Consider the following 25,097-nt stretch of genomic DNA (forward strand, 5'->3'; position numbering starts at 1 on the left):
CACCAACTACCTCACGCCCAATCTACATACCCTACCGTCCTAGCTACTACCTAATTAACCTACCCTACTTTAACATACCTTACTTTATCTCACCCTATTTATGTATGTACCTCCCTAACCCACTAGTCGTCCTACCCTAGCCAAATGTCTCTATATACGCCCACTACCTTCCCACTTCCTCACCTATTACTATGATAGCTAATTGTGTGTGTTTTAATGCTGACATAAATAAAGTGAAAATGCATTCATTACAGAAGTGCATCCTCACCAACGCCGGAGCTGAGGTCTCCGTTCTCACCGTCGGCCCCGTGATGGTTGGTGCTGGCGTGGTAGCCGCCCATGGCTTCAAGCTTGATCTTCTTCACCTTCATGGCCTCAGCGATGGCCGCGTTGGCAGCCGCCGCTGCTGCCGCCGTCAGGCCTGAAGAAAAGGAAAGCAGACAGACTTATAGACCATCACCTACGCAGCCTCTAGGTCACAAAGCCTTGCACAATGGAAAAAAAAAATGAAAGAAAGAGGACGTTTGAAATGAGTGAAACAATGAATAATTTCATCCTCCCTAGGGAACAGGCGTGTATGTGATCACGCCGTGCTTTTTCATGTGCTGACAGAGGACATGGTCACAGCAGGTTGTCATGATGATGTCAGGAAGGCCTGTCGTATGATTTGGATGAAGGCTACACCCCTCTACAGGGGGCTGCACCCTCCATGTTGATGGGGAAGGCATACGTATAAGATGCAAGTATGTCTTTTTTTTCACTAACAATGTATGTTGTGTATAGAGGGCACTTGTTATCAAAGGTCGCATATTTATTTGATTGTTTCACAGCTTGCGAGGCAATTACGCAGCCAAAAGCGACGTTTGTTAGTGTACAATTGTGGTTAGTTCAAATGGGACGCACGCAGTTACGATACTTATTAGCGGACTAGCCACCCATAAATCAGAAATAAGGGTTACAGCACATCCTAGAAATACCAGCCTACCAACAAATGTAAGTAAACATAAATAAAAACTGTTGTCAGTTTCAAAGCTTGCAAGATGAATACAAATGCTAACCCAACAAAATCAATAAATGAGTTAGCTAGGCAGTAATTCCAGTCAGTTAAAAAACAGGTTATTATTACCCTGTTGAAAAAAAACCCCAGTATAGACTAGCTACCAGCATGACCAGCATATATTATATAAACACAACTTTGGCTTGTCTTGTTAGTCTAAACATAACCCCAAGGTTCAGAGTGTGACCAATCACAGTGCAGTGGGCGTACCATGAGGAGGGACGGGGGTGGAGTAAATTAAACCGACTGTTTGGGTCGGAAGCAGGAAGTCCATGGACACACTGCAAAAAGAGGTGCAGAATCTGGAAGATCTAGAAAGCTTCCTGTGTGGATTATCGTGTGTCGCTTAAAGAGCCTAAAGAGCTTTTTTATTGAATATTAGAATGTTAACTTGTTGTTTTTTTTGTTTTTTTTTTCCATGGTTTATTTATATTTGCTTCATTAGTTGTCGGAACAAAATCAGCCTTATATATTTTACATAATTTACAGTTGCTTATATATTTAATGTGTGTATAAATACTGATTTTATTTTCCTGCAGTGTCTTATAATGGCACCGAACAAAAATGGAGCAATAGATGATCTAGTATGTGTGGGATAATAGACATACATATGGCGAGCGCACTGCAGAGATCATAAAGCACGGGTTTGTCATTGCGGCACTTTCGGGGGGCTTGTGGTGTATCGAACGTGACTGAAATGTTTATTCATGAAGGGGCCAGGGACAGATAAAGCTGGTTCCCGAGAGATCCCCGCCAGTCTCCTCGCTAACAACATCAAAGACGCACAGTGGGAGAAGTAAAAAGGATAAAATAATACAAAATATGTGACTATTACTGGAATCAGCCACCTGGCCTTTAACTGCTTAGACACAGCGAGTGGGAATCGAACATGTGGCAAAATCTAATAGGTAACGTAGTGGCGAACAAGGAAAGCGCACCAGCTGACGGGCAGATGGCCGCTGACATGGAGGTTGCATATCATTTGGAGCCTTGTTTGCATCTTAAAATACATCAGGACCATATTGACGTACTGTATACATCATGTCAGGGATGGCCCTCTCGTTTGCAGGAGGCTGTTGCATATGCAAAAGGAAGCAGCAGAAGAAGAAGAGGAGGAAAAAAAAAAATTCATGTGCCCATAAGAAGGTGCTACTTGTGCACATAATGAATGTGGCCTCTGCCCAGTCTGAAGGTCAGCCTTCATTTGTGTCTAATGGCCAAGAGTCAACTGTTTCTGAAATGAGGCGTATGCAGAGCAGACTGCAGAGTAAATATTGAAATCACCCCGCCTCTTTGGGCCATAAATTCAACACACAAACACGCATCATCTGCCTCGAGAAACCTCCTATGCCTTCTCAAGAGACAATACCGTTGAAATTCAACTTTAGAGTAATCGGTGTACAGCTTGTAAAGCAGTACAGGTTTACTATGCGCTGAAAATGAGTCAACACACAGACAGGGCCGCCATCACTAGAGAGTTGTGGTTCATGAATTCCTACTGGCCGAGTCTCCTCCAGACCTAAGCACCAGTGGGCTCAAGCGGCAGGAAGTAAGTTTGAGGAGTACAAGGTGCCTAACATTCACCAACTCCAACAGAAACATCGCCATGGAGTAGTGGAAGCTGATTATGGCAACAACCCGTGGAGCTCTGGTCAATTCCATGCCCTCATGCCCTGTACTCACTTGTTGCCAGATATTAAGACAGTAATCAGGATAAGAAAAAATATGATGGACTACTTTCACAGAACTTATTGGATGGACAGGGGAAGAGCTGACAAAAAAAAACAAAAAAAAAAAACATTACATTTCTGGTTAATTAATGTAAATAATCTGAAAATAAGTACATTTTTCTTTAACTTGTTCTTATCATATTATAATTTCACAAAACTTTGTAGATGGATGGATAGATGGATGGATGGACGGGCATGAGCCAAGGAAGAAATTGTTACATTTCTGGTTAATTAATGTAAATAATCTGAAAATAAGTACATTTTTCTTTAACTTGTTCCTATCATATTACAATTTCACAAAACTTAGTTGATGAATGGATAGATGGATGGATGGACGGGCATGAGCCAAGGAAGAAATTGTTATATTTCTGGTGTAATGAAATCCAAGATTGTTTAGTCAATTTTGATTGCAAGATTGGAAAAAATGTTAGTTTGTGGTTTCTTATGTCTTAGCATTGGGATTGGGAATGGGCCTAGGAATAGCCCAATACAATAATCTCTCCTTTATTGGGATTAACTGCTTGCAGCCACAATCGTGATGAGTAAATTTCTGCAAAATAGGTGTCCTTATTTATAAATCTAATATTTTATTGTTTAGAGCACAGAACACCTCTTTACAACCTTCTAAATATGATTTTTTAACACAGCTCTCTCACTCTGGCTCACTAAGATTGGATCAGATGTGATAAAAGGTAAAAGGCATCAAAGAAGGGGCTAAATGACCGGCCATTTAAATGACAATCTTTGATCTGCTAACTGCTTCATTCAAGCAGATCAATCGTCATATTCTCAGAACGCCGCTGCCTTGACGTGAGGAAGACCGCTAAGAAGCAGGCGCACCAAGCAACAAGTCCATTAAGCTGCGGGAAGTCTAAACGTCAACAATCCCACTCTGCGCTAATCTGCATTCATTACCATGCAAACAAAACAATCCTGCCTCGTATAGTCTCCCAAAGTCACCTTTAGATTCAGATGCTCGTGTAGAGAGAGCAAGATGAGGGTCCGAAAGCTCGCAAACTCGTCAAAGAAAAACAACAACAAAAAAAACAACAACAACGTTTTAATGGAGCCTAGCGTGGCAGCAGTGTCACACGGGGAGCCCAAAAACAGCAAATAACAGAGACAAGGTCTGATGGTAGCCCTTGGAGCAGCTGTCATATTAAATAATAATGAAGGATCTATTAATATGCAAAGGAAGCAGCAGCCGACTGGCTTAACGCTGTCATGCCTCCGCATATTGTCAGGATCTTCATCATTAATTAACATGCTAGCTGCCCCATACCTGCGCCAATGTCAGAACATTCTTACGACAAACACCTCGATGCCTGTGCCCTACCGCAATTGGGGTAATTAAATTAAAGCCAGATTAACTCTGTGTCGCTACACAAAAGACAGATTCTTCCTTTTTAAAAAAAAAAAAATATATATTGTCGCACATTTTTACTCTGTATTTTATTAAGCGGTGCACCGTGGGCAAGAAGTTGTAATGCAGGTTAATGCTAATTGTGTTATATCACATCATGCTAAGTTTACGTCATCAGTTGGGTAAAATGAACCTGTCTCGACCGTCTAAACCAGCGGTCTCAAACATGCGGCCCACAGGCCAAATGTGGCCTGCAGGACACTAGTTTGAGGCCCCCGCCTTCATATGAAAGTTTAATGTTAGTGCGGCCTGAGCAAGTTTGATATGGATGCTGTATGGTATCATGTACCCAGAAAAAAAAATTCCGTTTTATTAATGTTCATGCTAAAGGTTAAATAACTGTTACTAGTTATCCTCCCTATCCGTGTGGAAGTGGTAAGTTTTTGGCTTTTTAACTTTAATGGAAATAACTTGGAGGCTACCGTTTAGGTCGCTAGCTCTCTAGTTTGCGAGTTAGCATGTGTCTCAAGACCTTGCAGTTGTGCAATATGTTGTAAATAAAAGAGTATAAATGTGACTATAGTCGTGTTTTGTCATGTCTACAGGGCTCTAATAATGCTTTGTTCATTTTAATCTGAAAAAAATAATTTGTCTACCCACCAACTATATGTGGTTTCTTAAGTGTTTATTATTTGCCGTTTTATTATTATTATTTTATTTATTACTGATTGATTGATTTTCTTTATTCTTGATCTTATTGTGTGTAGAAAAATAAAAATGAAGATATTTGAGAACAGTGGAATGTTTTATCAGAGCTTTTTTTGTAGAAAATCGGAACCAAAACAAAGTTTATTCATTTTTCTGTTTTTAATAAATGCGTTTTTTTTTGTTTTTTTTTGAAAACCTGATGCAGCCCAGCCTCGCCCAGACCCTAGCTCCAGTGGCCCCCGGGTAAATTGAGTTTGAGACCCCTGGTCTAAACACAGCTCACGTATAAGTGAATTCTGCTTTACAATGACAGGGAGTAAGGATTTTTTTTCCTTCCAGATCCAAAGACTAAATTTGCACAAAACTTTGGAGTTAGAACCAACATAACAAAGTCAGCATGCTGTCTAGAACTCAGTGTGCTAGACAGCATAATGAAATACAGTGTAACATAGAAAAAGTTAACAGACTATCCCAGCTGTCTTCAGGCAAGAGGCGGGGTACACACTGGACTGGTCACCAGCCAATCACAGGGCACATATAGACAAACAACCATTCACACTCACATTCATACCTATGGACAATTTGAGTCACCAATTAAGCTAGCATGTTTTTGGAATGTGGGAGGAAACCGGAGTACCTGGAGAAAACGCACATACACACTGGGAGAACAGGCAAACTCCACACAGAGATACCCAAGCCCTGTGCTAACCACCTGGCCACCGTGCAGCCGTGGAAAATCCAAATCTTTCAGTAAGTGTAGCTAGAAATTCACACAAAACTTTGTAGTGAACAGACATCATAGCTCGATATCAACATAGATCTGTAGACTAGAACTCAGCGTGCTTGACAGCATTATGAAATATAGTGGAACATGTACAGTGAGAGTTTGAACATTATTTTTGGAAAGAAAACAGCTTTAAAATTGTGCAAAACTTTGGAATTCTAACCACAACACATCATCATGAAATACTGTGGAATGGGTTCAGTAAGACTTATTGTTTTTATGTTTTTAAGTAAAGTAAACATCTTTTACATACACTTTTTAGAATGTTTTTTTTTAATAATTCACACAACTGGAATTACCTGTGTATCATGTCTTCATTATTTGTTAATAAAGTTAAAACTTGTATTTGCGCTTTATTATTGACAGTGGTTAACTTCTTTTTGCACTTGACAAAAACATATATGGCCGTTACGTAACTAAAATATTGTCTGTAAAAGTTAATAAAGGAACCGATAATTCCACTGATGCTCTGTGTGCATTATTTTTTTTGTTTAGTAGAGGTAAGATGTACACACTGTACTGCAGGTAAGTGACATTCATTTCTCTAATGGCAAACTTTGTTCTCCTGCCTTATTCAAAAGTCACATGCAGGACGTAAATGAATTACATTGAAGTAGTGCTAGTGTGAGCGCAGACCCTTTCCACTTTAAAGGAGATGTCATCTCCGTGTGGTGTCAGTCCACATCTGATAATCCCATTTGGGAGAGGAGGGTTGTACGTGGGGGTGTGTGTGTGGGGGGCAACTGGAAAAGCTCCAGTGCAAAGGCTTCCTCCACACATGCATACACTTATACAAGTGTGTCTGCAGACGCCGCATATATGAGCGCATTTGGCTTTAAATGGGAAGCTAAGCATATTAAGATGTCCTCTCTGGAATGGAAGTGATGTCAAGGGCACAGGTACATATGTTAACAACGTCTTTCAACACACGCCTTACTGCTCTGGTTAGCGTGCAAAGGAAAAAAGATGTTGAATGTGGTGGTTGATTTTGAGTTCAAAATAAACATGTGGTGGTGAAAACCGCAGTGTTATAAATTTGAGCGAGCAAGACGAGTGCATTAGCTCAACTATCAACATGGCTGTGTTTATCATGACATTAAATGCTGTCGAAATTCATGATTTTCTTTTATGTTTCAGACTAAAGCTGCATGGTGATAAAGTGGTAAGCGCGCAGGCCTCACAGCTAGGAAACCCGAGTTCAATCCCACCCTTGGCCATCACTGTGTGGAGCTTGCATGTTCTCCCCGGGGACTCCGGTTTCCTCCCACATTCCAAAAACATGCTAGGTTAATTGGTGACTTCAAATTGTCCATAGGTATGAATGTGAGTGTGAATGGTTGTTTGTCTATATGTGTCTTGTGATTGTGACCAGTTCAAGGTGTACCCTGCCTCTTGCGCAAAGACAGCTGGGATAGAAAATGAATTAATTAAAGAATTTCAACTACATCTGTACAGACATTGGAAAAGTCTATAAGCAGAAAAAATAAACAAACGGGGTCAAAACAAAACAACAACAAAATGGGTCATTACTGCTGGTGCTGCGCCGATTTGACTGTGCCTCTCTCGTGAACAAAATCAAGATACTCTAAGTCCTCCACCTGGGACAGGAGGTCAAGGAGTGTGATCCCCCTCTAGTTGGAACACACTCTCCGGTCTCCTTTCTTGAAAGGTGGGACCACTGCCACAGTCTTCCAATCCAAAGTGTTCCCGACTTGTAGGCAATGTTGAAGAGATGTGTCAACCAAGACAGCCCCACAACATCCAGCGCCTTGAGGAATTCAAGATGACAGTGGTCAACCCACAGAGCTTTGCCACAGAGGAGTTTTTTGAGAACCTTAATGATCGGCATGTCACTGTTGGTTTCCTGTACTTCCTCTAGTGTAGATGTGTCTGTGGGATTGACAGGGTGTAGTATTCTTACCTTTTGCCAATTGTACCCTGAGTTGAGGTCATCAGGTCTTCATCCCTACAGTAAATGATGGAGACTGGACATAGCATTTCCCCTTTTGAGGTATCGGACACTTTGCCAGAAACTCAGACCATAAATCATGCTCCACAGCTTCAACAAACTCCAGCCATACCCAAGTTTGTGTTTCTACCACCACTGAAGCTGAGGGCTGTTTCGGCTGCTGCGGTACCTGTCAGCTGCTCGCACAAGCCATCCATGCTTAGTAAGACTCCTTCTTCAGTTTATTGGTCGTCCTAATCTCTGCTTTTCACAATCGGGTATGGTGGGTGCCACCACGAATGGCACTGACCACCTTGCCAGTTGAGAGACATAGTCTCTCCAACGTGTCCTGGGTCTTCCCCGAGGCCTCCTACCGGTCGAACGTGCCCTGAACACTTCCCCAGGATCTGGATCCTCTCAATGTGGAGCTTCTACTCCAAGTTTCTCCTGTATGACATCACGTCTCACCTCATCTCTAAGGGAGAGAGTCCAGCCACCCAATGGAGAGAACTACCCAAAAGCTCATGACCATATGTGAGGACAGGAACGTAAAATTGACTGGTAATTCGCCACAATGGACCCATGGAGAGTCCATCTTATCATTCAACTTTAACGGGTATTGTCACGTAAACATTAAAATGTATGATTTCTGTGACAAAAACCGTAAGCTACCATTAGAAAATATAGTTAACACTTTTTTGGTAACAATCAGTAAGCCAGCTGTTAACTAGCTTATATTTGGAGACAGACTTTTATTTCCGAATTGTAAAAACTAAAAAAAAAATGACTACAACACATTGAATTACAAAAAAAAAAAAAAAAAACGCAGCTCATGATTTGGAGTGCATGGAAAAATGGAGGAAAGGAACACATAGCTTTCTTTCACCGCATGGTCATTCACTATAATGTACATGCACAACAGAGCAGCAATAGAACCAATGTTGTAATAGCACTAATTAGAGACCCAGACGGTTATTTACTCAATAATGAGACTGGCTGGTGCTAATTGTAGCATTTATGGTAAGTATAAGAATCATGTGTTTGAATATTCGACTAAGTTTACGGATTGGCTACCGCCCCACAATCCATTTGTGCTAGGGTGCTAACTCAACTGAAAAATGAAGTAATAGGACGTGACATGATAACTATTTAAGACATTTTCTCCCGGCACCACCATTTTATCATCAATCAGCGTTCTCTGGATCGACGATGGCGACGTCAATTAGCCGCTTGCTTGGATGCTAGCTTATGTGCGGTCAATTATATCTAATTAGAGGACTGTCAAAGTCTGTAACTCCACTGACATTTAACACGGAATGCTATCATCAAAAAGCAAGCTTTCAATTATAACAGCGTACGGACGGGGAAAAGTTCCGTCCCTCTGAGTCACAGTTAGCGAAGAAGCAGTTATGAGAAAAAGGGAAAAAAAAAAAAAACCTCAATTACTTTATCTGTGTCCTCCGCCCCCCCCAAATACCCCGACTAAATGTCAAGATCATAGCATCCCCCTGGGCTTAAAGGGGATGATATCAAAAGGCGTCTGTGTTGCTTTATGTTCCACTAAATAACACGGCTCTTTCTCATCATTGTCCTCCTCCGCGTTCACTTCGGCCTTTAAGTTGGCGTCGCTGCAGATAGCCGCCGACCTCGCCCTACACGTTCAAAGCAAGTGAGCCTTCTATTGTTGTGAATCACAAGGATGTGCACAGTCTCTGCTTATATTGGGTTTCAAACACCTCGAACACAATGCTTCCTTTTGCCTCCAGGACAAGCAAAAAAAAAAAAAAAAAACACTTTCAGGCTAATATTACAGAGAAAAGGACAGATAACTGCAAGTCTGTTAAAGCAACAATGTGCAGTAATTTAATCTTAAACCCTTTGTCAGTCATGCAAGGAAACATATTTGGTAACTGGAGCACTAGTTCATTTTCTTATGTGAGACGGTAAAACATGGACAATCACCGAAAATGTAACTAAAAAATAATAGCATAATAAAAGTAAAATAAAAGGATAATAAAAAATAATAACATGAAGGACATAAGACAATTAAAGTTTGATATTTTTATGGCATTTAGCGCACAATTGATTGCTTCTCTTTTAAACTGCTTTTGTGTGAAAAAGTAAACAAAAGTGGAACCTAAAAAGTCGAATGCTCCAAAGGTTTGCCATTTAGTTTAAAAGAAGACACAAAGTAAGTATATATAGAAAGTGTCGCCACTTGCTAAGTTAATATCAGTGTATCATTACGCTTTACTATTTAAATTAATTAACATTTACCATAAATTCCGGACTATAAGCCGCTACGGCCGCCAGGGGCTCTCGAGTAGAAAAGGTAAGATTAAGACCGGTGGAATATATGCGTCGAGGAAGACTGCAACTTCTTGTCTTGTGCATAAATGAAATTAGCGTGAACATACCCTCATCATGGAAAATGCAAAAAGAAAGTCATATGACGCAGCTTTCCAGCTAAAAGCAATCCAGCTGTCCGATAAAGAAGGAAACAGAGCTGCTGCACGTAAACTTGGCATAAACGAATCGATGGTGAGACGCTGGAAACGGCAGCGGGAAGAACTGGAGCAATGTAAAAAGACGAAAAAAGCTTTCAAAGGTAATAAAAGCCGTCTTTCTTTGTAAATATGTTTACATGTGTTAATGTGGGCACATGCGGCTTATATACAGGTGCGGCTTGTGTATGTACAAAATCGGTTTTCCTCTAAAAATGTAGTGGGTGTGGCTTATAATCAGGTGCGCTCTATAGTCTGGAAATTACGGTAGGTATTTTTTCTATTGTCCTGTTTACAGTGGTAAAACTATTTTGTACAATTGCTAAGAAAGAGATTAAAATTGCAAAAAATTGCATTAAATCGCGAAACCAACGTCCTTGTACCAAACAAATTGTGATGTTTTATGATCTGTGCTTAAAGTACAGACAACAAATATCATTTACAGAGTGAACATTAAAAAAAAAAACGTATAACATGGTTAGACGTGCCAAGAAGGCGAGCAGCACAACAATATGCAAATGGTAGCACTTGAAGCCACCAACATCAAAGCAGTCAGCCAGCCGCAAATAGAACAAAAGCATTAGTCGCAATAAGACTTATTGGCCCTGAGGGGGCGTCAGGACCCAAACCGCTTGTTGTTGATTCTTGTGGCGATAAAACCAGCGTCAACCAGTGCCTATGTACATATAGAAGTAGAGTGGATTTAATCGTGCTAATTAGAATGCACTCAAGGCAACAAATGCAACATCTACCGGAATAATCTGAGAGAAAAGATCTCCACTTCAATTTATTCACTGCAAGCCACCCCCACCCGACATCACCACCCCTCCTAACCATCTCTGTTTTTTCGTTTTTTTCCCAGGGGCAGATACGTTGCCATTTCCAGGATGTGGTGCTCACCAGTAGGTTTCAGCAAGTATTTTTGTGACAGTATAGGGACAACACTAAATAAATGAAACTTTTATGTACTTTAGCGTAGTGTGCAGTTTGTATAGCAGTATAGGTGTACTATCTACTAAAAATGACTGAACACACAGCCATTATTGTATAAATGGCTGGCAAAATAAGCAAGTAGCTGGCAAGCATGGTGGTGGTTGCGTCATGGTCTGGGCTGCACACGTGTGGACGGCAACTGGCGAAGCTTCAGGAGAAACATGAATTCAACATGAATACATGTACCGTGACATTGTGAAGCAGAGCATGATCCCCTTCTTTGGGAAAACTGGGCCACATGGCAGTTTTTCAACAGGATGAGGCTAAACAACTGCAAGAAATGCTTTGCAGACGAAGCTGAAAGTGATGAAGTGGCCAAGTATGTCTCCTCCAGACCAGAAGTGTGCACCTGTGGAAGGTACAAGTTGCTAACATCCACCAGTGAGGCTTCCAATAATAACCTATGCAGCTCTGCTGAATGTCCAAGATGATTAAAGCAATGCGAGATATTAATGATTATCACATACTACAGTATTAATTGGCCCTGTACCCTAGAAACCGCCCATGAATGATACAGGAAAAGGCCAAAATGATACTGTGTCAAAGCCCAGGGCAGTGATACTGATAAAATATAGAGTTTAACCATGTCCAGTATCAGCCCCCGTAGCTGTCCACTCAGAGCGCGCTGCTCTGGTATCGTGCCCGTGAAACAACCAATCAGAGAACAGCGCACGAGTGCTTAGTGCCTAGTGCTTCTCCAGTCACCAAAAAACCCAAACTTGATTAATAGAACTTTAATTGTCAGACATTGATGAGATAAGACTGTTGATAAAATATTATTGTTGAAATATTTTTGCAATTATTGTGTTTACACTGTTTAGATATAATACATGTAATAAACTGAAAATTTTCTGGAAACAAAATGGTCTTTTGATGAAATAGTACGTGATAATAAGCTCATGATTAAATAGTATGTGATAATAAGATCATCACATGGTTTGTCTGGTATCAGGCCAGGTATCATGCCCCATGATACTGACACTTGGGGACATGATACCTGGCCCGATACCAGACAAACCATGTGATAACCTATAATGCTCACATTAAAGATTCATACTCACACAATTTAGAGGTTTTTAAGACAAATATTTGTGTTGTCATTAGTGATTAGTGTCTACATTTTAGCTTTCTGTCATCGCACAGTGATGCTTCTGCACAATCAAAGGGTCAAAGGTCAAAGGAGCTCCACTTCACTCCCCAACTCTTTGTCTTTGTTGAGCAAAAACAGCCACATGCCACTCGGTGATGTTGGCAACACCGAGGCAGGTTGGATTGCAAGGTTTATAGTGTGTGTAGAGCACTTAATATGTGGTTCCTTCCTCACGCACGACACCTCCATATTACGTGTATTATCATTCATAGTAGAGATGCTATCATTCATGGTCTGATTGGCTTACGGCTGCCCACTCCTCGCGAGAATTTTTTTTTTTTCTCTAAGCAAGAAATATTGTCACGCTTTAATCTCCTGACATCCCTATTGACTACTCCAAAATATATCCAAGCTCTATTGCCCCCTGCATACTCTCAAAAGGATCACAATGTCATGGTACATGTTGGAATTCATTATTTCCCTTCAATGAACCACAGCTCTCCAGTATCAGCAGCACTCATGTAAGCTACCACGACCATGCTTGGCTGTAAAGAGACAGTTACCTTGCTATTCAGTTGTGTTACTTGCTGTTTAAACAGTAATGGCTGAGTGTTGAGTCCTTTTTCAGTGGATAGTAAAAATCTATTTAAAATGGTCCTCAATTTTGATGGACCAGAGCGCCTACCTGTGGGTGGGATCATGCCGGGGGACATGAGACCGGGGACAGTGTGGGGCATGATGTGAGGGTTCTCCGGCGATGTCACGCTCTGGGTTCTCTTCGGAGGCCGTCCAGGTCTGGAGCTTTAAAAAAAAAGACAAAGACACGTAGCGGATGAGAGGAGGTGGTGGTGGTGAGGGGGGCTTCGTGAAAGCAGCAGGCTCGTGTTAACATTTTCGAGCGCTCCAGAACGAGCAGTGTAAATAAATTTCCTTTCAAGGACAGTTGCTTTCTGCAGCTCAACATAATAGACTTCCACAACTAATTAGATTACACGCTGAATTCATTTCCTTTTATTGAAGATCAACCACTTTTTGATGCATAATTCATAGCCCGTACCTCGTTACCTGTTCCTCTCCGCATTAATATCTCCCCCACCACCCTCACCCCACCCCCACGCCGCACTATTTGAATTGCCTCGTTTGCATATGCTAAAATCTTCGGCCTCGGTCTGGAAAATTACATGTTAACTTGTTATAATTATTGCAGTCAGGCCACTATTGATTTATGAGGCTTCTTAAAAACCAAATATGTGTAGTTGTGGTAATGAATGATATTTTAAGGTTCTTCAGGAAATTAAAAGGCAATGGCTGCCTTAGGAAATGTTCCGCTTGCTTGATTTAATGCTTGCCATAGCTGGAAGGTGGTGTGACAGAGTGATTCAGACCTGTTGGACCACTCTGATGGGGGAGTTTTATTACACCCAACGAGGGGTGCGAGCAGATCCAGTGGTGATAAATGACCAAGTCACCTGACTGGAGGAGGAGGAAAAAAGGCAGATAGGACCGGGCTGACTTTCCAACATGTCTTACTTGTTGGCGTGTTAATACAGCTCGGAGTGGCGATCAATAGCTACTTTGCCGGCTTACAGTTACTGAGAGAGGCCTACAGGGGTGAGAGAAAAAGCATACCATCAAGGGGGGCGGGGGGGGGCAAAGAGTCTATAAAGGTATACTCTTTACGAAGCAGGTGTCTTCGAGCTGAAGATGAATTATAGTCGACTTGACACTGGTGACATATTGGCGTCATAAATTATGTCGCATACAACAGTCGCGGCTTTATCAGGCTACTAAATCCTCTCCGAAATGAGCTGGCTTTCATCTTAAAAGGTCCCATATTATACTGTTTTTCAGCAACTTTAAATAAGGCTCAGAGGTCCCACAATCGTGTCTTGGCTGTCAAAAATCTAGCCTTGATGCTGGAATCTAGACAGTTAAAAAGTGCCTTTCCCGTACTGGAAACACGCCGTTCTGTTTGTCTTTTGAGTAGCTTTCATACTAATCAGCCGTTTGTCCACGCCTTTCTCCAACAAAGTGTGTGTCTCCAAGAAACACTACTGTACACGTTATCCATGTTTTACATATACACAACTCTGCAGTTGTCTAAAGTAATTGATGCTTTATATTACATACAACAGCATAACATGGAGTGGGACTGGTGGCTTGAGTTTATTTTAAAGAAAATTAACGAAAGAAATGTTAACATACACTACAACACCACTATAGTATCAAACAAACTAGTTGCACTATTCCCTGGTAAGTCTCTAATGGATGCAACGGTACTGTTAAAACCGTGCACTGTTCGGTCTACCCTTCAGGGACTGCGTTACATGTACATATTTCAAATAAGGGACAGTCTGTGAAGAGGACAAAAAGGTGAGGTAGTCGGCCACAGAGTATTGGAAGTATATATCGGATCGTATATAACACCAATACTCCTCAGCTACAGTGCCCGCCGGAAACCCTTCTTCTGGCACAACGTCAAGGTGCGGTGCACCTGTTTTTGAACACCTCAGCTCCGTTAAACAACACATTGCTATTGTTCAGTAGAGATGAGAATAGTGTTGCACGCAGATATGAACTACTAAAAAATAATCATAAAACTCTCACTTATAACACAAAGATGGCAGTACAATATTCTGACCTACGTATATTTGGTTGGTTTTAATCTTTAATGTACATATTGGAGTGGCCCCCACAATATTTTGTATTTGCAATTTTTTTATTTTATAAATTGGAGAATTACCTACAAGTAGATTGCATGGTTAATTATTTTTTTACTACTACTACTATTAATAATAATAATAATAATAATAGTGCCCTGTGATTGGCTGGCGCCCAGCCCAGGGTGTACCACGCCTCTCGCCTGAAGACAGCTGGGATAGGCTCCAGCAACCCCGCGACCCTTCTGAGGAAAAAGCGGTAGAAAATGAATAATAATAATTATAATAATAATAATAATAGAGTAGAATAGTAGAAGTAGTATAAGAGAGAGTTTTGCAAAAAAACACATCATTCTTTTTACACAAAAAAAACCTGCATTACATATGATATGATGGGTTTTGCACCATCATGATTTTTTTTCTTTGTAAGTGAACAAGAATAATCACTGTAAATGATGCACGATCGGAGACTACAACAATGTATCTTTAACTGTTTATGGTACTGGTATTGAGTATAATCAGAAAATGTGTCATAATTTCATGATCAACAACAATAGATATACCATTTTTGGAAAGTATGAGAGAAGGGTGGTTACCAACAACATGCAACACAAAAAATATATTGTAAAAGTGTTTTAGATAGTAACAAGGATGTGGAACAATGATTTTTAGTTTTAGTTGATATTCCCATCTAAATGTGCCTCAAAATCTTCTATCGCAGAGGACGTTTGTGATACAGCACTGTTGCATCAACAGAGTTGTCGCACACTAAACAAGCCTTAATAGTTGTGTTTATTCAGCCGTGTCTTGTGATGTTTACTTACGTCCATGCTGCTAATAGAGTGCGCTCTCTCTGTCTGTCTGTCTGTCTGAATGTGCTGACTCTCACATCGTGGCTATGGAGGACTAAAAGCCGACCTTTGTTGAACGGAGTGGGGGTAAATATACAGGCGAGGGAGCAAAAGTGAAGAGGGCAGCAAAAGAGACGAGGGAGGGAAACAAGTACCCTGCTCAACCTGGGAATGTCTGGAAATGTAATTCCTATTTCTATACGGCTCTTTGATCGGAGGAGAGGGAGCGATCGCCGACAGTTTTGCTGTCATCACTTTCACTTGTACTCCAGCTGAATTATTTATGAAAGACCTCAATAGAGGCTAGGTGATGGCTAAAAGGCTTTTTACCAACAATACTAAAAGCAAAAAAAGGTTCTCAAATGGACAAAAAAAGAATGTCAAATACCATGTGATGTTAAAGGACTTGAGTACAAAAACGATGTTAAGTAAAGCAACAGGAAAGTAACACATGTATCGTACTTGAGGGAGCTTTCTGCATCTGCGTGCGTAACGTAGCATCCGTGCAAGTGCCGCAACGGCACCTCCGCAATGGTCAAGATGGTGCGTCCGCAGAGGAAGTCAAGCTGGCCTCAAACAAAAGTGCCATAGCTATTTATCAAGCAGCAGATGCTGACTCCCTAAATAGCCTGGCACAGAAAAAAGGCCCCAAACTAGGCCACGATGGCAGAAAATAGAATGAAAACCTGGATTTTATAAAGAATCAGACCCAACCTGAGTTTTTATTAGATAATCAAAAAAAAAATGCATTCATAAATAAATATATGATGTAAAAAGCATGCATCTCCAAATTGCTGCATTTAATAAAAAAACTAAATTTTACAATTCTGAGCAAAACATAACTGCAAATATGTTTGGAATAGAAATTCCATTAACTCATTCAAACCCAGCCATTTTCCCATTGACAACCCCTTCATTGTCGGCCAATTTAGACAATTTTGGCAAGGCACACAGAATACAAAATATTTTTTCTATGGCTATATGGATATGGAACCTACCAAAAGAAAGTATACACTGTTATCTTTCATCAGAAAAATTGTTTGCCCCCTTTGTTCTTTAGCAATCAGTAGTTTTAGTTCCCAACTAGACATGGGACAAAACAGCTTTCATCAGCAGCTTTTTACCACCTAAAGAACATTTCCCAAATCAAGGCCAGACTTAAAGGAACTAATCCCCGCCTTTGCCTCCAGCAGGATAGACTACTGTATCAGCTTTCTCCCTGGGCTCTAAACGAGCTGTAAAACAGCTGCAGTGCATCCAGATTGCTGCTGCTCGAGTCATGACTAGAACCAGGAAATATGACCATATTAGTCCAGAGTTCAGGTTGCTTCTGTAAAACAGTTCTGCTTGCCACCTTTGGATCCCTGCATTCTCTGTACTGCAAGACTTCCTGTGTCCTGGACACCATGAACTCTTCGGCGAGGCAAAGACTAATTATTAGATAGACAATTAGACAATAATTAACATGGCCTAATGCTCCTACTATTGAACTGTTGCGGACATTCTTATGTTTTTTCTGACAAATACACCACGTTGTGGCACTGTTGGTTGACCCCATACGTTGCATTGACTTGAAATTTCTCACACAGCTTAACATACTCTCCAGAACAATACACTGTAACTTTAAGGTGGACTGACAAGCACATTTGTGTAAAAATTGAGCAAAATGGTTGTAGAACAAATGTTTTTTGCAGAGGCACAGGACCTATAAACTAACTGTCTATAAGTCATTGGCCATTTGTCCATCTGCATTATGTGTATGCTAGCATGTCTTCCAAAGCACTTTGACCACAACCCACAGGGGGCGCCACAACTGTCATTTACAGCCATGTGAAAAAAAAAGATTTTCTATGAAGTCCTGTTCTAGCTAACAATGTTTTCACAGCCACATTCTCACTTTCCTCTGGTTTAAAATAAAGACAATATTTAAAATTAAAGGTCACTGTGAGAAACAAATGATTCCAGGCTTTGTTTACATTTACTTTGAGGATATTTGAGACGCTTCACAATCTCTGCTGGCTTCAATTAGGCAACCAAAATAGGCCCTGCTAGCAAATATGCTACATATCTGTTTCTTTGTTTTGCTGCCATTGAAAAAAAAGAAAAAAAAAAACAACATTGAACTTTTCCTGAACCGGACCTCCTCCTCTCCTTTAATGGTCCGGGCCGTGTGTTGACCCAGCAGAGTCGCCTGGAACTTGATACTCGCCAACACACTACGCCGAGGCCGGGGGTAATCGGATTACACGGGGGCCCGACACGAGTCCAATTTCAATGCGAGAATGCAATAAAAGCCCGATAATTGAGTTCACGTTCCTCACCACCAGTTTACAGGTAGCTCATAATAATAATAAGAATATATTTTTTTTAAATTGATGTTTATTTTTTTATTCTGTCGGAAATGGCGACCGAGATCTCATTACGTGAGACAGCGCTGATGCAGTGATTATGATCGGTTATAAATCAATCCCATATAATGTTTAGACCAAGTGAGCGCACTCCCTTTAGTGGATTTAGTTACACTCATCCTCATATAGCCATCGGAATTCTACCCCCTCCCCCCCACTCCCATTATGTCAACAGGTTTTTTTTTTTAAGATCATAATATTATTTCCTTCTGATTGAGCCATTAACCTTTTATCTTTTGTTTGACGTGCCTAAAAGGTTGGGGATGGAGATATTTATTCCATTTCCGCCTGGCTAGCTGCAAAACAAGCAAGTGAATCATTCCATGCAGGGAGGTGGTGGTGGTGGTGGGGGGGCTTGTGTAAACAAAAAGGCCTGTGCGGGTCTCTGCCAATCAGACCTTATAAAATATTAACCCAATGTCATTGCCCTTTTAGAATCTCTCACCTAGAATTCCCCTAATTGTTCCTTTTTCTTTATCTCTCCGCCGCAGAGAGTAAATAAATTAACAAAATAGCTTTTATCGCCCTGAGTAACCTTTTAACTGAAGGATTATCTGGGAGTTTATTTTTCATTTCTCCGCCAAGCGATAGCAGAGCGTGCCCCCATTGATTGGTTCGCCGGGGCGGTGACCAGCCATGAAAACAAGGTCTTATTGATACAAAAAAAAAAAAAATACAAAAACCCAAAGCACCTCCTTACCTTACCTTGGACCAAAATATGCTGACTTCATGATTTTTTTTTTTAATTTAAGCAGGTCAAGCCGTTTAAAAACTCCCCAGAGGGGTTAAATCCTGGTTGAAAGTCTTGCTATCAATATAAAATCCAATAAGGTATTGTTGGACAGAATAAATTAACCGTTGAAGTCAAAATTTAATATTTTGCATGATTTAGCCTATACTGTTTTTTTTTTTATTGTTTGATATTAAAAAAAGAAAACTTAACCATAGTGTCGACTCCTCTGCTGATATCATCTTTTTAGCAAACACAGGAGAACAGATAACATCGGCTGTCGTCATGCAAACGAATAGACAAGGAACAAAGAAGTACTTCGTGAATCATTTACAAGTTTCGGTGGTGGAGACTATTTCCTCGTTTCCAATTAGGACATGAAACCGATGAGCTTTATTATATACTCTTAGCTAATACTGTTTCGAGATATTTTATATTTACATGTACAGCATTGCCTTACTTTTAGTTGTGTTCAAGAAGTAGACTTAGTCGATATAGTCTTCCAGTGACACAAAAATGACTTATACCAGTAGAAATGATAACGTAAACAAGTCGAGTCGGGCACCGCGGTAGACTGATGCATAGGATAAATGAAATACTGAAGAAACGATGGAGCCTATCCCAGGTGTCTTCGGGCGAGAGGTGCACCCTGGACTGGTGGCCAGCCAATCACAGGGCACATATAGACAAACAACCATTCACACTCACATTCATACCTATGGACAATTTGGAGTCACCAATTAACCTAGCATGTTTTTGGAATGTGGGAGGAAACCGGAGTACCCGGAGAAAAGCCACCTGAGGGTGGGATTGAACTCAGGTCTCCTAGCTGTGAGGTCTGCGTGCTAACCACTGGACCGCCGTGCAACACCCATATATCATTCATTCATTCATTTTTTGCCGCTTTCCTCACCAGGGTCGCGGGGGTGCTGGAGCCTATTCCAGCTGTCTTCGGGCGAGAGGCGGGGTACACCCTGGACTGGTCGCCAGCCAATCACAGGGCACATATAGACAAACAACCATTCACACTCACATTCATACCTATGGACAATTTGGAGTAGTAATTAACCTAGCATGTTTTTGGAATGTGGGAAGAAACCGGAGTACCTGGAGATTGAACTCAGGTCTCCTAGCTGTAAAGTCTGCATGCTAACCACTAGACCGCCGTGCAGCCCCCATATTTTATTTAATATGATAATTAATATCATACATGTAGCTAAAAACGATAAAAGGTAAAAATGTAAAGGCTGCCTTCAATACAAAGATGAAATACTGTAAATAAAGAATAAATAAATAAAACCAGGATGATTTATACTTCCTGCTGACCTTGGCAGTCTATTGGTTGTGATGATGGTAATCTCACAGTCACAATGTGATACATGCGAATATATTCACTCATCCATCTTTTTCATGTATCCATCTATCGCCACTGCCTCTTCTTGTATCTGCGCTCGCGTTGAAGTTATTCTGGGATTATCTCAATCAGCTTCCCCTTGCACCTGTCAAACACCCGCCGCAGGTAGCCACATGGCGCTTATCTTATCCAGATAGCCGGATTACAGGCGTGCTGGCGAGGGCGTGGAAGATTTTATTGTTTTTTATTAGGGATGGGAAGAACAGCTGCATCCGCCTGTGAACTGTGGACCTTTTGTTGCCAAACAATTTACAGCAGATCAAATAGTAATATGAATTAAAGGTGTGGGAAGTTATTGAGTCAGTCTCCACTAAATGCCCTCTTAGACGGGGGCCGTGTGGGGGGGGGGGGGATTTCCTGAAGTCAACAGTTGGTGGTTACCATCGTAAAATCCACAAAATCAAAACCATAGTTTCCAATGTAAACAGATCAGAACTTGTGCTTTACATTTGAACACATTTTTAGTTTAGTTGTATTGCCCCACTTTTGCCAAATTTTCAGGAAGAAAAGTACCTTCCGGTCGCTAGTTGACATCATCATGTAGGAAACAAAAATAGTGCGTCGCTCTCAATAGTTCAAGCCCTGTCTAATTGCTCATCATATTTAATTTAAACATTCTGTTTATTTTTTTCTTATAGTGACCTTATATACTATTCTACATTTCCAGATTTGTACATTTCAATACAGCTCAGCCTCCACTCTATTCTTACATTCATGATACATTTCAGTATATTTTCAAATTTTGGGTAGTATGAGTGTAAAATTGACTATAGGGGTGTTATTTTGTGTCTGGAGGGCTCTTTATATATGTCTTTAGAAGGGTCTTAAACAGCTGTAAGTACAATTCTACCATTTAAAATTGGGAATTCTGGAACAAATTAACCATGATAAACAAGGGATTATTGTACTTCAATTATTAAAAAAAATACTCAAATGATCCCAATTCTACCTGACCCAAACCCTCGCCTCACAGTGCAGTTTCCTTGGCATGCAAGTCACAGTACAGCAGTGCAGGTCTGTATCCGTTTTTCATATTTAATTTACACATTCTGTTTATTTTTTCTTTTATTTTAGAGACCTTATATACTATTCTACATTTCCAGATTTGTACATTTCCACAGCATTTCAGTACAGCTCAGTCTCCAAATTATTCTTACATTTATTCTACATTTCAGCATATTTTCAAATTTTGGGTAGTATGAGTGTAAAATTGACTATAGGGGTGTTATTTCATGTCTGGAGGGCTCTTTATATATGTCTTTAGAAGGTCTTAAACAGCTGTAGGTACAATTCTACCATTTAAAATTGGGAATTCTGGAACAAATTAACCATGATAAACAAGGGATTATTGTACTTCAATTATTAAAAAAATACTCAAATGATCCCAATCCTACCTGACCCAAACCCTCGCCTCACAGTGCAGTTTCCTTGGCATGTACGTAAGTCACAATACAGCAGTGCAGGTCAGTATTTTTCACAGTTTCCATTGTAAAAACTCTTAAAACCTTTTGACTCTTAAACGAACAGAGTTAGGTCTAAAAACGACAGATTGATACGGCCGCCTGTGTTCCTCCAATCCCTGGGGAGGAGACTTTCTTCTAATCACATTCAGTCAGAGCTGTTTGAAGCCTCTCAGCTGTGAAATGCAATCTACAAAACATCTAAAACACCATAAATTGCTGATTATAAGGCGCGCTTCATTAAGGGAGGAGGAAAAAAAAATGAAGTAGATTTCATAATTGTAACTACAGAGTAAGACTGTTTAGTATCACATCAACAGAGCGTGATAATGAGTAAGCAGGCTTTCCCACATCATGGGAACTGACGAGGAAAGCCTAATTGGTTGACTTTTCCATGCCTAATGGATGATTCTCTTAATTAAAAAGATACTGTAGCAAATGTTGGAGGAATCAGATAGCGCTTCAAGTAAACGCAGTTCATCAAATAGTACGGAGGAGCAGTTCCAGGAAAGTCTAAATGAGATGACTATGATTGGCTCCGCTATTTATTATTAAGCGCCTTTGGTTAACGAAACAGAAGAGGTCTTATCTTCAAAAACTGCAAGGGAATTTTTCCTAACTACTCTTCTTTTTTTTTTTTTTCATGAACTGCGATGCATATGAAACAAGTCTTGAAAACAAGGCTTTAAAAACTTAGCCAGTCAGGGTGCCTTTGAGGATATTTAATTAAAATCTAATCCTGCATTCATTAAGGCTCACATAAATTAAGCTGTCATTCATAAGATTTATGGATTCTCATTTGCATATTGCATACAATTCATCAATTACTCAAGTATGAAAGGAGCGCATTTCCCTTGGAGCTGCCTGCTAGCCTGCCAACATTTGAAATGAGAGAAAGAGCACGACTGTCAGGCATTCACTGCTAAACTTTTTTTTCCCTCCCCCCCTACAATGTCTGCCGCGCTGATTAATCTCATTTCCTGGGCATCCCTTTACAAGATGCTACACGGCGCTGCTACACTTTTCCACTTTTTCAATTATTTCCCCTGTCCTCTCCCAGCAAAGCAGGACGGGCTGCTAATGCAGACTGGAGGCTACTTGTGTCTTTATGTATAAAACATGGCCTTTTGCTGGCCTAATCATAAATTAAAGAGCATTTTTCTTCTTGTCTTTCTGATGGAAAAGAAATGTCAGGATTTTATTACAAATCCCATCAGGCAAATATTCAGCATGCTATTTCCTGTCACGTTAGACATCCAGCGGTTATTTTGACAGCATGGTTCTAGGTGTGCTTGAGTCGCAAATTAGAATGTTAACATGATTAAACTCAGGCTGAAAGAGGTGAAAAGTAGATATTCAGGCTAAAGCTATGGAGATATTGTATAGACTTCCACACACACTTATACAAATTCTAGCCAATCAGAACCCTGAAAAAGTCCCAAATGTATTCCCAAAAATGTATTTATTCAATAATCATTCATAATCATAATCATTCATCATTCATGGAGCCTATCCCAGCTGTCTTCGGGCAAGAGGCGGGGTACACCCTGGACTGGTGGCCAGCCAATCACAGAGCACATATAGACAAACAACCATTCACACTCACATTCATACCTATGGACAATTTGGAGTCGCCAATTAACCTAACATGTTTTTGGAATGTGGGAGGAAACCGGAGTCCCCTGAGAAAACCCACGCATGCACGAGGAGAACATGCAAAATCCACATAGAGATGGCCGAGGGTGGAATTGAACCCTGGTCTCCTAGCTGTGAGGTCTGCACGCTAACCACTCAACCGCCGTGCCGCCTCAAATAATTACATGAAAATTAAAATAACAATACAAATGTTGGAATAATTATGTCATTACACATTTATACACGTTCAGTTTATATATTCCATAGGCTTAATAATTATTATTTTTTATAAAGCATTATCATTTAATTGATTTCATGACTTATACCACACTGTGTCCAAAAAAAAGTTCTTCATAATCTCAGCTCTGAGTGTCCTTGTTTGCAAGTAATTATTAAAAAACTTTCTTTTTTTTTCAACATACCCAAGCTTGAGTGGACATAGCTTACGTTTGTAACGACCAAATCATCCCATCATTATTAAAAACGGAAAAAAGTAGTTACTGCCTGACTTTGTCACTGGGAAGTGACTCCAGAGAGAACGAGTGAAAGAAAACAAACGTGCGGGGGAGAATCTTAGTGCTAAACACATAAAAAGTCCCTATTTGGATGTGGCGAAGACTATGGGAATCGCAGTGTGGAGCGGGTGCTTAAAGCGAGCGGAGCGTGAAGGCATCTAAGATAAAAGGTCAGCCGCTAGAAAACAAACAGGCCACTCGCTAGGACGAATGGAATTAATTGACTCATTAATATGCATGGCTAATAAAGCTCCAAATCCTAAAACAAAAATCATTGTCAACCATTCCCCTTTAATGGCTCTTATTTTCAGCTTGAGGAGAGCGCGTCTACAGGGCGTATCAATCTTTAGCGGAGGGAGGGGGGTCACCTCACTGTTGTATGCTCATGTCCTCCCCGGCAGACAAAGGCGGAGTTGTTCTGCTGGAGGGATTAATTGAGAATTAATCCCGCTTTCTGGCAGCGGAGCAAACCGGCAGTTAAGAGTGAAAGTCATCCTGAAGGGTAGTTAATTGGTTCCCCCGTAACACCAAAAACTAAAGAAAAAATAAAGCTTTGGAGAAGAGAAATCAAGCTGCAGTTTTATTAATCCTCCCTGTTGTTTTTGTTAGAAATTGTTGTGCAGGCGGACTTCAGAAAAGGTCCATAGTTGAAAGCTTTTAATAAAGCTGGCGGGGTGACAATTAACAACAAACCCTAAAAAAACAACTGGCAGCTTGAACAAAATAAAAAACTGATAATGCAGTTCATAATAACGCAGTTCAACATTTCTACTTTCGAAGTTTATACACTATTGTCGGCAAATGATATGTGGGGCGCCCCCTACAGGTTGTGGTCAAATGCTTTGGAAAACATGCAAGCATATATGTAATAAAGAGCCTTGTTGTTGTGCTTGATGGTGGCCATGTTTTTCAACCAATATTGGTAAATTTTACAAACAAGGACTTGTTTGTCCCCTCAAGGTGTGTACCAAATTCTGTGCTGATTGGGTTAAACACCCTAAAGTTACAGCGTGCATTGTAAAGAACAATACACAAAAAGTATATGTTTGACATTAACTGAACTGTGACCTTTGTTCTGCCCCCCGAAAAAAAATATCTGTATAGTGGACATGTCCAGAGATATAGCTATAACTCTATTATAGCAAAAATCAACCCCTCGTTAATTACAATGAATTGGTTCCAGGCCCAAACGTTATAAGTGAATTTCCAGAATATTTTGAATATTATATTATTATATTATATATTTT

The 25,097-nt window shown here is 40.5% G+C and overlaps 1 protein-coding gene across 2 annotated transcripts in view; it reads right to left on the reverse strand.

The window, feature by feature from the left end:
- The window catches only part of dachd (dachshund d), a 162,339-nt gene that overhangs the window by 52,537 nt on the left and 84,705 nt on the right, over positions 1–25,097 (reverse strand). Inside the window, exons 3-4 of one of the 2 annotated variants that reach the window (XM_078795305.1) lie at positions 12,863–12,978; positions 269–421 (exon numbers count right to left, since the gene is read on the reverse strand). In XM_078795305.1, coding sequence (XP_078651431.1) covers positions 269–421; positions 12,863–12,978 — 269 coding nt within the window. The remainder of the gene's footprint in view (positions 1–268; positions 422–12,862; positions 12,979–25,097) is intronic. The other variant, XM_078795306.1, reaches the window with a different exon arrangement.

Source organism: Doryrhamphus excisus, linkage group LG12 (genome assembly GCF_037039965.1).
Source record: "Doryrhamphus excisus strain RoL-2023G ecotype Guam linkage group LG12, RoL_Dexc_Guam_v1.1, whole genome shotgun sequence".
NCBI classification, from domain to species: Eukaryota; Metazoa; Chordata; class Actinopteri; order Syngnathiformes; family Syngnathidae; genus Doryrhamphus; species Doryrhamphus excisus.